This window comes from Oryctolagus cuniculus, chromosome 2, assembly GCF_051225735.1.
Source record: "Oryctolagus cuniculus isolate XC-2025 breed Fujian yellow rabbit chromosome 2, ASM5122573v1, whole genome shotgun sequence".
Classification (NCBI taxonomy): Eukaryota; Metazoa; Chordata; class Mammalia; order Lagomorpha; family Leporidae; genus Oryctolagus; species Oryctolagus cuniculus.
The window spans coordinates 56919040-56933220 of record NC_142868.1 but is presented as its reverse complement, the minus strand read 5'-3'; the positions used below and the strand labels follow the sequence as shown (position 1 = coordinate 56933220).

Genomic DNA, 14181 nt, shown 5'->3' with positions numbered 1-14181 from the left:
AAAGGAAGACCTTTCTCTCTGTCTCTCTCTCTCACTGTCCACTCTGCCTGTCAAAAAAAAAAAAAAATTAGACCTTTCTCTCTGTCTCTCTCACTGTCCACTCTGCCTGTCAAAAATTAAAAAAAAAAAAAAAATAACCTGAAAAATACTGTTCTTAATGATATTCTAGGACCAATAAGAAAATTGTATGTTTAAACACTGTACTCGGAAAACAGGAGAATATTTGTTTAATGTAGGCTATTCCTATCTAAAACACCTTTTAAAATGTGCTTAAAGTCATAAGGAGAAAACTTGACTGCCCAAACTAGCTAAGCCTCTTCAAGTTCTACATAATCAAGATATTCATGTTTTTAGAAAGCAAGATGATTCGTTCATATCATAGACTGCATTTGTTTCATTCCTTCTGCTTCTCACATATACTGCCTGTAATAACAGTAATTAGAGCTAAACGTTCTCCTTATTTTCCTAATTATCCTTTCATTTGTAGTATTCTCTTGAGGTTAGCTCTCCCTAGAGTATTAGAATAATGCATTCTTACATGTAAAGCCCATTACTTGAGGAATCTACTTGGTAGTTAGCTTAACAGTTCTACTCTACTACTAGAACATATACTTAACCTAGGCTTGTCCCTTAACACCCATTCATTTAATAAATGTTTAGTCAGCTCTTAATACGTGCCAGGCACAATTCTAGGTGTGGGGATACTGCAGTGAAGAAAAAAAAAATCTGAGACTTTAGCTTATATTCTTCTGATAGGGGAAATAGTTAATCAGTCAATGAACCAGTGAAAACAGGTGTGAATAAATGCTGTGAAGAAACCTAAGTATTACAAGAACAACAGAAGTACATAATAACAGACGTAAATAATAACAGAAGTACATAATACAGTAGATTACATAAATATAAGAAAAGGTTTTATTACTATATTTTACAACAATAAGTAGTTCATTGTTGGAAAATGAATTGTGCTAAATGGAAGAGTTTAATAACAATCTTCAAGCATGGTGTAGGCTGTCATAAGAAATTTAATAAGAATTTGTATTATCACAAAGAACACATGGTTAAATGTATAAAATCTATTCTATAAAAGGAATAACAAAGAAATAAATGGATAATAAATGGCATCAATCTCTGTTCATTCTTGATCTGTTTAAAAATAACCATCCAACTGAATATGAAAGGATAGTAGTTTATATTATCAACATATAACTATGCTTATGAAAATATTTAAAATCTCTTGGGTTGGAATTTTTCATTAAATCATACTTGGAAACAAACTCCTAAAATTTCCTACTTTCTCAAATAGTTTAATCATTTCAAAGTAAACTTAAGTAGGACCTAAACAAAAATTTTTATTTAGATACTTCTCCCAAGTCAAATGAATTTCAAGTCATTAGAAAAAAGAATACAAATAAGCTTGATACTATAACTTACCCTGCAGAATCCACCTCTTTAGGATAATTTATCATGCGAAGCACTTGTTCTAGGTTCCGTAAGCTTCTTTTTAAGTCACCTGTTGCCATTATTTAACATTAGCTTCAACTCCAACTTTGAAATAATCTAACTTTTCACCTAAAAATAAAAATACATGAAACACTGATTAAGTCCATGTATTTTCTTGCTTTGGGTTTTTTTTTTCTTTTATTAAAGGTTCATTTATTTATTTATTTGACAGGCAGAGTGGATAGTGAGAGAGAGAGACAGAGAGAAAGGTCTTCCTTTGCCATTGGTTCACCCTCCAATGGCCGCTGCAGCCAGCGCTGATCCGATGGCAGGAGCCAGTTACTTATCCTGGTCTCCCATGGGGTGCAGGGCCCAAGCACTTGGGCCATCCTCTACTGCACTCCCGGGCCACAGCAGAGACCTGGCCTGGAAGAGGGGCAACCAGGACAGAATCCGGCGCCCCGACCGGGACTAGAACCCGGTGTGCCGGCGCTGCAAGGCGGAGGATTAGCCTAGTGAGCGCGGCGCCGGCCTAAAGGTTCATTTATTTATTTGAAAGCCAGAATTACACAGATAGGGAGTGAGAGAGAGAGATCATCCATCTGCTGTTTCACTCCCCCGATGGCCACAACAGCCAGGGCTGAGACAAGCTGAAACCAGGAGCTTCTTCGGGGTCTCCCACATAGGTGGCAGGGGCCCAAGTACTTGGGCCATCTTCTGCTGCTTTCCCAGACCATTAGCAGGGAGCTGGACTGAACGCGGAGCGGTCAGGATAGGAACCAGCGGGAACTTAAATCTGCCTATGTTCTATGTAATAGGCCAGACAATTACAGGCCTGACTAGAGACATAGAAATAGCTCCTTAACCTGGCTCTACATGTTTCAATGTCTTCTGAAGGTAGTCCCCATCTGTACAAGGACCCAACAGGAATAGCCCTTTATCTTGAAATCAGTCTTTAAAGAACAGAACAGTTTACTGCTCCTTAAAAACTTCAGATACTTCCAGGCTCAAAGTATCAAAAAGAATCAAACAAAAAATGTCATCACCAAATAAAACTAATAAAGCCACATTATCTGACCTTAAACTGAGATCTGACAAATCATTCAGAATAATTATACTACAGTTATCTCTCTGAGCTGGAAAAGAACACAGACTACCTGAAGTCAGATAAACAATATCTGAACAGAGAGATTCAATAAACAAAAAGCACAAAAAAGAACCAAACAGAAATCCTGGAGCTGAGAAACAAAATGACTGAATAAAAAAACTCAATAAAGAGCTTTAACAACAGACTTTTCCAAATAAAAAAGAATCAGCAACCTGAAAGCCAGGTCAGAAATTATCCAGTTAAAGGAAAAACATAGATGAACAAATGAACAACAGTGAAGAAAGTCTACAAAATTAACGGTGCAGTACCAAGTGAACCAACATGCACATTAAAGGAATGCGAGAAAGTAAGGAGAAAGAGAAAAGAATATTTAAAGAATTAATAGCTGGGGGCCAGCGTTGTGGCATAGTAGGCTAGGTCTCACCCTGTGGCACTGGTTTGAATACTTGCTGCTTCTCTTCCAACACAGCTCTCTGTTTATGACCTGGGAAACAGTGGAAGATGGCCCTAGTGCTTGGGCCCCTGCACTCAAATGGGAGACCCAGAAGAAGCTTCTGGCTCCTGGCATCAGATTGGCCCAGCTCCAGTCATTACAGCCATCTGTGGAGTGAACCAGTGGATGGAAGACCGACTCAGACCAACTCTCTCTAACTCTCTCTCTCTCTCTCTGCCTGCCTTTCTATAACTCTGCCCTTCAAATAAACAAATCTTTTTTCAAAAAAGATGTAATTCTATCTATTTATAAAAAAGATATAGAGAGCCGGCGCCACGGCTCACTAGGCTAATCCTCCGCCTTGCAGCACCGGCACACCAGGTTCTAGTCCCGGTCGGGGCACCCGATTCTGTCCCAGTTGCCCCTCTTCCAGGCCAGCTCTCTGCTGTGGCCAGGGAGTGCAGTGGAGGATGGCCCAAGTGCTTGGGCCCTGCACCTCATGGGAGACCAGGATAAGTACCTGGCTCCTGCCATCGGATCAGCGCGGTGCGCCGGCCGCAGCGCGCTGGCCGCGGCGGCCATTGGAGAGTGAACCAATGGCAAAGGAAGACCTTTCTCTCTGTCTCTCTCTCTCTCACTGTCCACTCTGCCTGTCAAAACAAAACAAAAAAAAAGATATAGAAACAGACAGTTCAGAACCAATGGAACATATACTGACACATTTATGACAAAGGCAAAGTGGAGTAGCTGTGGAGAAATGATGGCCTTTTTTAATACATAGTAACACTCATGTGTTAGTTGAATATATAAAATAAATAAATTGCAATCCTTACATCACACCCTTCACAAATTTATTTCTAGATTTACTGTAAATCTGACATGGGATAAGCGAGCTGGCTGAGCTGAGTTCACAAACCACAAGCCCTTGCCCCATGTAATTCTATCTTACTTGTCAATCAGAAAACCCCTTTTCCTGAAATGCCTAGTTTTCATCCAGGACCTGGGGAAAAGTCACAACATAAATATGCATATTAAGCTCCACATGGAATTTTACGGTGGTGTCATAAAAATCCCAGGTTGTGAGGAATGAGATGGCCTAATATACAGTTAGGTCAGGAATCTCTTGGAATGAGAAAAGGCGCAGAAGCCCTTTAGTGGACAAAATGCTTTCTTCTCCCCAAAAGTTGCCTTTGACAAAATTATAGCTCCAAAAACTCTGATGAGTTTCTACTTATGAGAATAGGCAAGAAGAAATTGCCAATCCCACCATTCTGATGGGTTTTTATCACCCAGCAGACTAGACAGGATAGCAGTTCAGGACCTCTGGTGGGTTTTGTCCCAGTCCTCTGATTGACTGCTTCCTGTTATTCTGCTCCTCCCAGAAATGTGCACAAATGACCCTACGCTGGCAAGTTTCTCTGGACATTCCTCCCATAGGCAGGCAAGACTGAGAACTAATCTGGCTGTAACTGCAAATACCTATTCTTGTATTTTGCCAATGGCCAGAATTGGAGGTCTGAGTTTATTTTAGGTTCCAGACAAAACAAATTCTTCTTTGGGATGTCTCCTCCTCATTAACATTCTACAACTTTAATATAAATCTTAACTCTTCCAAGAGACTTCCTTTAGTGCTTCCAGATATATAATCCATCTCCCCAGTACGTGTGCTTTCGTCTTATGCAGTACTTCGTGGAATCTTTTTCTCATGTCTTGAAATACATTTCAATGTCTCTTAGATTATTTCTACTCTGATAATGAAATTTCTATCAAATATGTTCCAGGAACATATCTTCTTCAGTACCACCAGAATATATTTTGAAGGAGAGTAAAATAAAAGTACATCTTGGGTCTGTAGGTGATAGAAATAAGTTATAAGAGAGTATAGAAAAAATGAATTTCTAAAAATATAAGTATTGGAAAAAATTTGACTATTGCTCTACATTTTCATTAAAGACCTTAATAAATTTTGTAATAAATTTATTGAAATCTAAAATTAAGTTATTAAAATCCAATCTATTACTCATGCACATTTTAACAGTACTTTCAGAAATTAAAATAATTAGGGAAGAAGGGAGAATAAAAACAAGTACAGAGCTCAGTTGGGACTGCTGTGTCCACGTATAAGACCGTTTGAAGACAATTTTGGAACAATAATCTACTACAGCCATAATTTCAGAATTTTTACAGTCAGGACAAATCTGCAGTCCTTGAAGAAGGTTGGAGGGAATGTGAAACATTACGAAAATGCAAGCAAGGACTACATGAACTGCTTTCACCTATTCCTTCCAGTCAGCATTTGGACAGCAGTATGGATCCTCGGCTCAGAGGATCCAACAGGAATCTATCATAGGAAACCTGTAATTTCCCAACCCTAAATCACACTCTAATTCTCGGGATAAAATGCTTCGATTCTTCTTTACCGTTATCAAAAGCATATACCAGCTGTGTATAGAGGCAAGCCACTTACAACGCCCCCCTACCCTCCGCCACTTGACTGAAAAAGGCTAACAAGACAGACCTCATTCGCACCTGCTACGGGACTCAAGAAAGGCAGCGGATAGCACGACCTCTGCCCAATATGGGGTGCAGCCTCACCATCTCCCTCGGGCTCACCCAGCAGCCCTCGATAAAGAGCAAAGAAACCGGCACCGAAGGCCTGTGGCCTGGCACAACAAAGTGAGGAGGAAGGAGAAAAGGCAGACAGTCACTGGGACCCAGGCTGCAGCAAGTCGTTCCTACCGCCCAGTGCCCGCTCCCAGGCAAGCTTCTCGCGCCGACCGTTTGTATTTGGAACCGTGGGTTCTGGCCCGCCACGCACCGCGGCAAGACCTTCCAAACGGCAGGCTCGGGAGCGCTCTTGGATGCCTCGCTGCAGATTCCACACGACGTCCGTACAGAATTCTGAGGAAAATGAGACTTATGAGAGAGACTTCCCAGTGACCAATCAGATTATAAATTGTAATGTAGAAATTTCTGTAATTCTGATTGTCAGAATATCTCGGGAGGCGAAGATAAAAAGGAACAATCTGTAGCGAATCGGACATACCGGAGACAAAAATGCTTCCTCTTTAAGGGTTAGAGCAGAAACGTCACTTCCGGCAACAATAGGAAACGTCAAAACTGGGAGAGTCGGCGACTCTGGCCTCTACAGCTTGAGGTGCTGTGAAGTTCGGAGGACTCTGGTGCTCATTCTGCTAGCAGCTCCACCGGCGTGAGCCAGTAAAGTTTGATCAGGCTTCTCTATGGCCTGGGCACCCGTTCCCGGCTGAGCCATTTTCTTTTTGGCGAGAAGCCCCCACGCAGAGGCCGATTCGTCGCGGCGGCGGTGGAGATCGCAGGTCGCTCAGGTACAAGCGTTAGCCTAGGTCTTCCAGATCTCTTACCTGTCTCCCTTGTATACTCACTTTTCTTGGAAAAAAGCCTGTGCCTGCCAGTTGGCAGAATTTGGCCGAGCAGCCGGAGTTTGGCACCAATGACGCTGCAAAGCATATTGAGTGACAGCAGTAGGGACTTATGAAAATGAAGAGTCAGTATCAAGAGGCGTGAATGGTTGTGTTTCTTCTTTTTCTAGGCCATTGGGGTGTAAGTCGGTTTAAGACCCTAGGTTGTGACCCGGCGTCATCTTGAAATAAAGCGGAGAAGCGGCAAATGTTACCCAAGGCCAAGTGTTGCTTTTCAAGGATAGGGTTATTTTGGTGCCTAGGCAGAGTTTTTGGTTCTTTACTACTTGGCAGTAATGTGAATGTAACAAAGTTAGAATCATTACGGATTGCCCGTTGCTGTGGTAAGCTTTGGTATGAAATTTGGTAATGTCTTCGTTTGGCTTGTTTCTGTGATGTCTCCAATCTTACACAGTAGGTACTCAATGAATATTATTCACTGGGCAAGTATTTCTAAGATAGGAGCTCCTCTCTCCCCCCATGCAAATGGTTTACAAAATAAAGCAGGTTTCAGAATGAAGAATATATTTTTCAGGTTGAGTCAAAGTTTCATTTTTAACCTGGAAAGCTGACTGTTTGATGAGATACTAAGTTAGTTACCTATTGCTGAATAATAAATTACCCCCAATTTACCCCCGCTTAAAGCACATAAATATTTATCATCTCCATTTCTGTAGATTGGAGTTGGAATGAAATTTATCAGAGAGCCTCTGACCCAGGTTCTTTCTCGAAGTTGCAGCCAGGCTGTAACTGGGGCCTGTGACCTCTTCTGACTGCTCCACGAAGGGGCAAGGAGGATCTGCTTCCAAGCACTCACATAGAAAACGTTGTTTTTGTTGGCAGTCACTTTGCTGTAGTTCTTGGCAGGCCTGGGTTTGCAATTACAGGAGTTTCTCTGTAGGACAACCTCACAGTATGTTGATTGGCTTCCCTGGGACTACCAATCTTAGATGATACAGGTTCTTGTAACCTAATCTTGTGATATCCCATTACTACTGCCTTATTGGATTTGTTAGAAATGAGCCAACCCAAAACTGAGAGGAAGTAGTGGGGATTACTCAACTACATGAATACTAGGAGGAAGGGATCACTGGGGTCTTCTTCTTCTTCTTCTTTTTTTTTTTTTTTAGGCTACCTGAACAAATAACCTGGCTGATAACTTTTAGGAGATAATAGCTGGGATTAACTGAACAAAAAATATGCTTATAAAAAATGTAGTCACACAAGGAAACATGTCAGATCATAAAGAAATAAACCTGTACTAACATTATCTCTTTTAGAAAAATATTGTTTTATCCTTTTTTCCTATAAATTATCTTTTTCCTACTAATTAAGAGAGGTTATTTTTTATGTCTCATGTGAAACTGCCTGGAAGATGATATATTGAAATGTTTTTGCCTTTGGGGTATACATGAACAGAGCATGTCACAACTGGAGATGTGTGTTTCTTACCCACTGCCATTTTGTGTTTGAAGCTGGTAAAAAATAAATAAGTGTAAAGTACTTTTTTTGTGTGTGTGAAGTGATAAGGTTTTATTGGGTAAAGTACTTTTAAAAGAGGAAAGTTAACAAATGGCTAGAGATAAGTATATCTATGCAAATCAGTTATGGCCTTTATGTTGATGTGATTAAATAGGAATGGGAGAGGTATGTCTTGAAAATGTATCTAGGCTGGCTTTTAACCATTATTTCTGTATTACCAAGCTTCACATCACCAGGACAGCTTTTGTCAATAAAGCATATAACCTAATGGAAATAAAAGGTACTTCAGATTTGTTGGGAAACAATTTTTGCTATGACTCAATGTAAAATTGCCTATGCTTCTTCCAGCTGAGAAAGATGTTGTAAATCCTTATCATCAGTAAAATGTAATTCAGGTTTACCTGTTGTACCTCAAGTGCATAACACCAGCCTTCATTTGGTAATTATAAATTCAGCTTTTGTATTGGGACTCCCCATGAGGTTATCATACCTCATTTATAGTAGATTATAGCCAATTGACTGAAGTAACTTTTGGCCCTTAGATATATACAAAAGTTCAGACAGATGCTTGAGAAAGTAACACAGTTGAACTGCTTGCATCTACAAAATGTTTTATGGTAATAACTTATAGATTTAGCCAAAATATTAATCATAATATATTTAATTTAAGCTTAACAGGGAATGTTTTTTGTTTATAATGTTTGTGCTGGGTTAAAAGATACCTTCAGCTCCTTCATTCCACAATATCACACTGCATTGAAATTTGTCATTCAAATGTACAGCTATGTTTATTTTTATATCTTGATTCATATTTGGAAATGGGACTATCTCATTAGATGTCATATGATAATGCATCAAAATCATTAATACTAAAACCTAAGAAGTATGCATATAACTCATGTTGTTTTTACATTGAATTAGTTTACTCAAATATTTTTTTTTAAAGATGTATTTATTTATTTGAAAGTCAGTTTCACAGAGAGAAGGAGAAGCAGAGAGAGAGAGGTCTTCCATCCACTGGTTCACTCCCCAATTGGCTGCAATGGCTGGAGCTGTGCCAATCCGAAGCTAGGAGCCAGGAACTTCCTCTGGGTCTCCCACGTGGCCATCATCTGCTGCTTTCCCAGACCAAAGCAGAGAGCTGGATTGGAAGTGGAGAAGCTGGGACTCGAACCAGCGCCCACTGCTGGCGGTGGCTTTACCTTCTATGCCACAGCGCTGGCCCCTCAAGTATTATTTTTATTCATTCTAATGAAAAATATGTTTCTGGAAATGGATCTTCCCTAACTGATTTTTTTCTTTTTCTCTGTCATTTTGTTTTTCTGACAAATTTCTAGATGTTGATTCTATAAGAAACTAAAACATCCATTGCTGACTTGAGTAAGTTTATATCATATTTCAGGAAAGTACTTTAGTGATAGTAGAGATAGTATTATTTTGTGGCTTCAAGTTTAGAAAGTAGGTTTATGGAGTTTAACTCTTTTTGTAATGAGTAGTGTGTATATTAGTCACTAATAGATTACGTTGGATTTTATAAGCTATTTGAATGAGGGAAACAGATTTTAAGTAGTAAGTAAGCCAAGCTTGGAGAGCCTCTAGCAGTTAGTACTGAGAAGTAATTCATGCACCTCATGAACATGGAGGGAGAAGAGGGAGTACAAGAGGAAACACAGATTGTAAACTCATGCACATGCACACCCCTATCTGCATCACCTATTTGTTTTTGTTATTTTTAGAGTTTAGCACTACCCCCCAGATTTTATTTTAAGGAACCATAAAATTGTTTCTCCAATTTTTTATTGTTGCAAAGTACATATAACAAAATTTATCATCATAACCATCATTAAGTATATAATTCAGTGCTGTTAAATGTATTCATGTGCTGCTGTCACCATCCCTATAACTTTTTTTTAAAAAAAAGATTTGTTTATTTATTTGAAATACAGAATTAATTACAGAGAGAGAGAAACAGAGATCTTCCATATGGTTCACTCCCCAAATGACCATGATGGCCTGAAGCCAGGAACCTGGAACTCTATCCAGGTTTCTTCATGGGTGTCAAGATCCCAAGCACTTACGGCTTTTGCTGCTTCTTTTCGAGGCATATTAACATGGAGTTGGACTGGATCAGAAGTAGAGTGGCGCAGGAGGGTCCCACAAGGGGTAGGTTCACAAGGGATGCTTGACATCCCAGGCCACAGCTTACCCCACAGTGTCACATCCCTGGTCCCTATCCTTATAACTCATAAAACTGAAATCCTATGCCTGTTAAACAGTAACACCCCATATCCCGTCTCCACCTCCATCCATAGTCCCTTGGCAATCACCATTCTGCTTTCAGTCTCTATGATTTATATTACTTCAGTATCTGATTTAGAAGGAATCACATATTATTTGTTGTGTTGTGACTGCTTATTTCATGTGTAATGCCCTCAGGGATCATCCAAGTTCTAGCATATGTGAAAATTTTCTCCCTTTTTAAGACTTCATAGCATTCCATTCTGTATATGTACCATCTTATTCTCATCCATTCTTCATTCATGAACAGTTGGTGGTGATGTAAAATAGGTTTGAGATTTTGATAGAGATTGAATTGAATCTGCAGACTGCTTTCTATATATTGACATCTTAATAGTAAATTTTCCAGTTCATGAACATGTGATGTATTCTATTTGTTCTGTCTTTTTTCATTTCTTTTAGTAATGCTTTTTACCTTTCATTTTAGAAGTCTTTCACATCCTTGGTTAATGCATAAGTATTTTGTTTTCAGGATGCTATTATAAGTGGAATTATTTTCATAATTTCCTTTTCAGATGATTCTGTTGACTTTTGTAACTTGCTGCTTCGATGAATTCATTTATTAGTTCTAAGGGCTTTTTTAGTGGAATCCTTAGAATTTTCTCTATGTAAGATCATAAGATCTGTGAACAGATAATTTTATTTCTTTCTAAGTTGGATGTCTTCTATTTCTTTGTCTTGACTCCTCCCTCTTAGAGCCATTGCATTTTATAACAAAAAGAGATCTTGAAAGTCAAAACCCTTGTCTCATAGGTCAGGAAATCCAGTGCTCATAACTAGCTAGTGGAGTCTTAATCAAATTTCTATTTTCTCCCATCCAAGTATTAACCAGGCTGGACCTTGCTTAGCTTTCAAGATCAGACAGGATCAGGCATGTTCAGGGTGGTATGCCTATAGAATAAATTTCTTTTTTCCGTTGTCTCTTTTGAAAAGTAGATGTGTCATCTCACTTGTGATTGTCCATCTGTTTCAGGTTGTCCTCAGTATTTATCTTAATGCTCTTATTTGTATAAAAGCAATACAATGAGAGTTATATTTTGTTTTATTTTATTTTTACTTCTGCAGTGCTCATGGGAATGGCCATCTTGTTTAGTGGACATGAAAGTGTGAGAGGAGATTAGTTGCCATATGCTACCATGGCTGCTGCTATTTACAATCATGCTGAGTAACTAGTAGTGCAGTTAAGTAAGCTCCAGTGTAATTAGAAATAATTCTGGAGATAAGTATGTTAACTACATTTTATTTGCAAGTTAAAACAGACCACGTATCTTGCAAAACAACCAGAGATTTAATGAACCTGAAATTGTAAAATTTTTTGCTATATTTAAATATTTTTTGTATTTGTTGAAATGGTATTTTGGTAGCACTCATTATAAAATGAAATTGAAGAATGGGGAATAAATCTTCAGAAAACAAAGTAATAGTGTATGTCTTTTTGAATTAAAAAAAAAAAAACACCTATAAAGGGTATGCCTTTTAGTAACAAAAACTGCTCTTGCAGGACCAGATCTTTAAATTTAATGAGTAGGTGCTTTTTTATGTGTTTAAGTGTACCTTGTGACCTCTTAGTACTTAGCTATTTCCCTTTTCTCCTTAGAAAGACCTCCTTGTGGACTTAGCCTTCTTTCATTTTCCTACGGTTGTTGCCTTTAAATTTTAGGAGTGTGATTGGTTATCAGATTTTTTTTCTTTTGTTCTTGAAATTTCTTTATCCAGTCTGTTCTAAACTACTTTGGTGGTCTGTTTTTTTGGAAGTAGAGAAATAAGTGCTGCCCTGCCACTTTGATTCTAAATGTCTTACAGAATACATTTTCTCACAGACCATTCCACTTTCTTACAGAATTGAATAATATCACAAAAATACTACTTAAAGGTTTTTAATATCTAAAATAAGCAATACTCTGGTTTCTCTTCAGATCATATAAATCTTGCACCTTTTACAAAAATAACCAAAAACCTAGTTGTTGCTTTCTACTTGAAAAACATTGAACATTTCTAAAAATATAAAAATAAATGAATATTTTTAAGTATCAGTGGAATTTGTATTTTAGGAGTAGTTCTTTTGTACATGTTTTAGGCTTTTATCAGAGATAGAACATTTACTTCCAAATTCTACTTTTTGGAATTTAAGCATAAAAATATTGAAGAAAACAATTTATAATGAGTATTTAAATAAGGCCATTTATATGTCTATCACATATCATTGATTTAACACTGTATGCTCACAAGAACTTTATGGAATTGGTTTGCTTCAAGCAAAAGTATTTAAAACAGAGTGTTTTTTAAGACCTCCAGACTCCTTTCTCTTCCTATTTTCCCCGTGTAGATTTTGTATACCTTAATGGTATGGAGATCATTGTTCATTATATGAGTACATGACAGCACTTCAAAAAGTTTGTAGAAAAATGGGATTAAAAGATAAGTTTATTTTGCTGCAGAAAAATTTTGAAATTCATGCATAATTTTTTTCACAATATGCATTTTCCAAAATAAATGTGTGTTTTAATTCCATTTTCCATGAACGTTTTGTAGTGCCCTCATGTAGTTGTCTCCAGAATTCATGCTGTTTGAGTGCTCAGTGCTGTGAAATTACCAAGTTTTAGTAAAATTACTCTTTACTTCTGCAAATACTTTGCTATTTAACTAGTTATGTATGGGTGCTTTGATTAAGCTGCTTAATATTTTACAAATAGACTTTATATTTGATATACCAGTAACTATCAATAAAATAATTTCTGGCTTATTCTTTTGTGGAAATATTGTATCCTTTTGAAATAAGGAAAAAAATATTACAGATACAGTAAAAAATGCTGTCTCGTCAAAACACAGTCCTCTGCTGCAAGTACATAGTACAAAAGACTATTATCATAAACTTTAATAAATTAGTAACTGGTATCATTATTGGTGATTAATCTTTATAGTGCTTTCTGGATGGAAATCTGTTTGTACTATGTTACATCAGATTTGTTTAGACCAAAAACTATATTTTTAATGTAAAAATGGCATCTAAAATCATACCAAAATAGTATAGCTGGTTCTCAGATTTTTATAGTTAAAAAAAGAGAAATTGAGCCAGGACTTATATACTGCTTTATCAGTTAAAACATATTTTTGTCTATGTTTCTTCTTTCAGCACTATGAAATAGATAAGGAGTGATTTCCTCCTTTTTATAGGAAATAGAACCTCAGAATTCTATTTGAAACACCTAATATCAAAAAGCAAGTCATGGCATCATGAGAGTTTTAAAGTCACTCTCCACAATGGCAGTTCCAAGAAAACCTAAGTATTTTTTCTAAAACAGACATTATAGCACACATTCTCTAAGAAAATAGGGAATTTTTCAGCACAATAAAATTCGAAATTAATTTTTAGAGAATCAAAAATAACTCAATACTTACATATAGATTTTTTAAAAAATTGAATCTTCCATTAAGGGTTTGGTCAGTGATACAATAAAATAGTATTGCTGTTATTTTAATAGAAATAAGCATATGTATTAATTTTTGGAAATTAAGTAAAGCATCCTGATTTTGAAAATATTGTCATTAAATAAATTGTTGATATACTTATTAGAAGTATAATATTTGAAGCAATCCATATTAATTCACATTAACTTATGTCTTTGTTTTTAATGAATAATTATATTAATTCACTAATTAATGTACTTTGTGTTTACGTTGTCTTCTTCATTAGACCAAGTAAGAGGCACACAAATAGCAATATTTTTGCATTTATTCCTTAATCCAATCAACAGTACATCCTTTATAGTCAAAACATCATTACAGGATTTATATCATGAAGGATTTGTTCCTTTATTGTATCTTCTTTTGATCTATATGATAAATTCCATGAAGATAAAGATGATTTATATAGGTGGCAGATTTTTTTATTTTTTAAGATTTTTATTTATTTATTTGAGTGGTAGAGTTACAGACAGTGAGAGGGAGAGACAGAGAGGAAAAGGTCTTCCTTCCAT

At 37.1% G+C, this 14181-nt stretch overlaps 2 protein-coding genes across 19 annotated transcripts in view; one reads left to right on the top strand and one right to left on the bottom strand.

Annotated features, from left to right (window-relative positions):
• Positions 1–6169, bottom strand: part of CEP44 (centrosomal protein 44) — a 32043-nt gene extending 25874 nt beyond the window's left edge. For 2 of the 12 annotated variants that reach the window (XM_070068297.2, XM_017338257.4), the window contains exons 1-3: positions 6031–6169; positions 5724–5885; positions 1435–1572 (exon numbers count right to left, since the gene is read on the bottom strand). In XM_070068297.2, the coding sequence (XP_069924398.1) occupies positions 1435–1523 (89 nt within the window). In that variant the 5' untranslated portion in view covers positions 1524–1572; positions 5724–5885; positions 6031–6169. Of the gene's footprint in view, positions 1–1434; positions 1573–5502 lie in introns of all 12 variants that reach the window. The other 10 variants (XM_089327245.1, XM_070068300.2, XM_089327241.1 and 7 more) reach the window with 9 other exon arrangements.
• FBXO8 (F-box protein 8) overlaps positions 6076–14181 on the top strand; it is a 54853-nt gene continuing 46747 nt past the window's right edge. For 4 of the 7 annotated variants that reach the window (XM_070068302.2, XM_089327253.1, XM_089327251.1 and 1 more), the window contains exon 1: positions 6076–6331. The gene's annotated coding sequence lies outside the window, so the exon portion shown is untranslated. Of the gene's footprint in view, positions 6332–8873; positions 9137–14181 lie in introns of all 7 variants that reach the window. The other 3 variants (XM_089327247.1, XM_089327252.1, XM_089327250.1) reach the window with 2 other exon arrangements.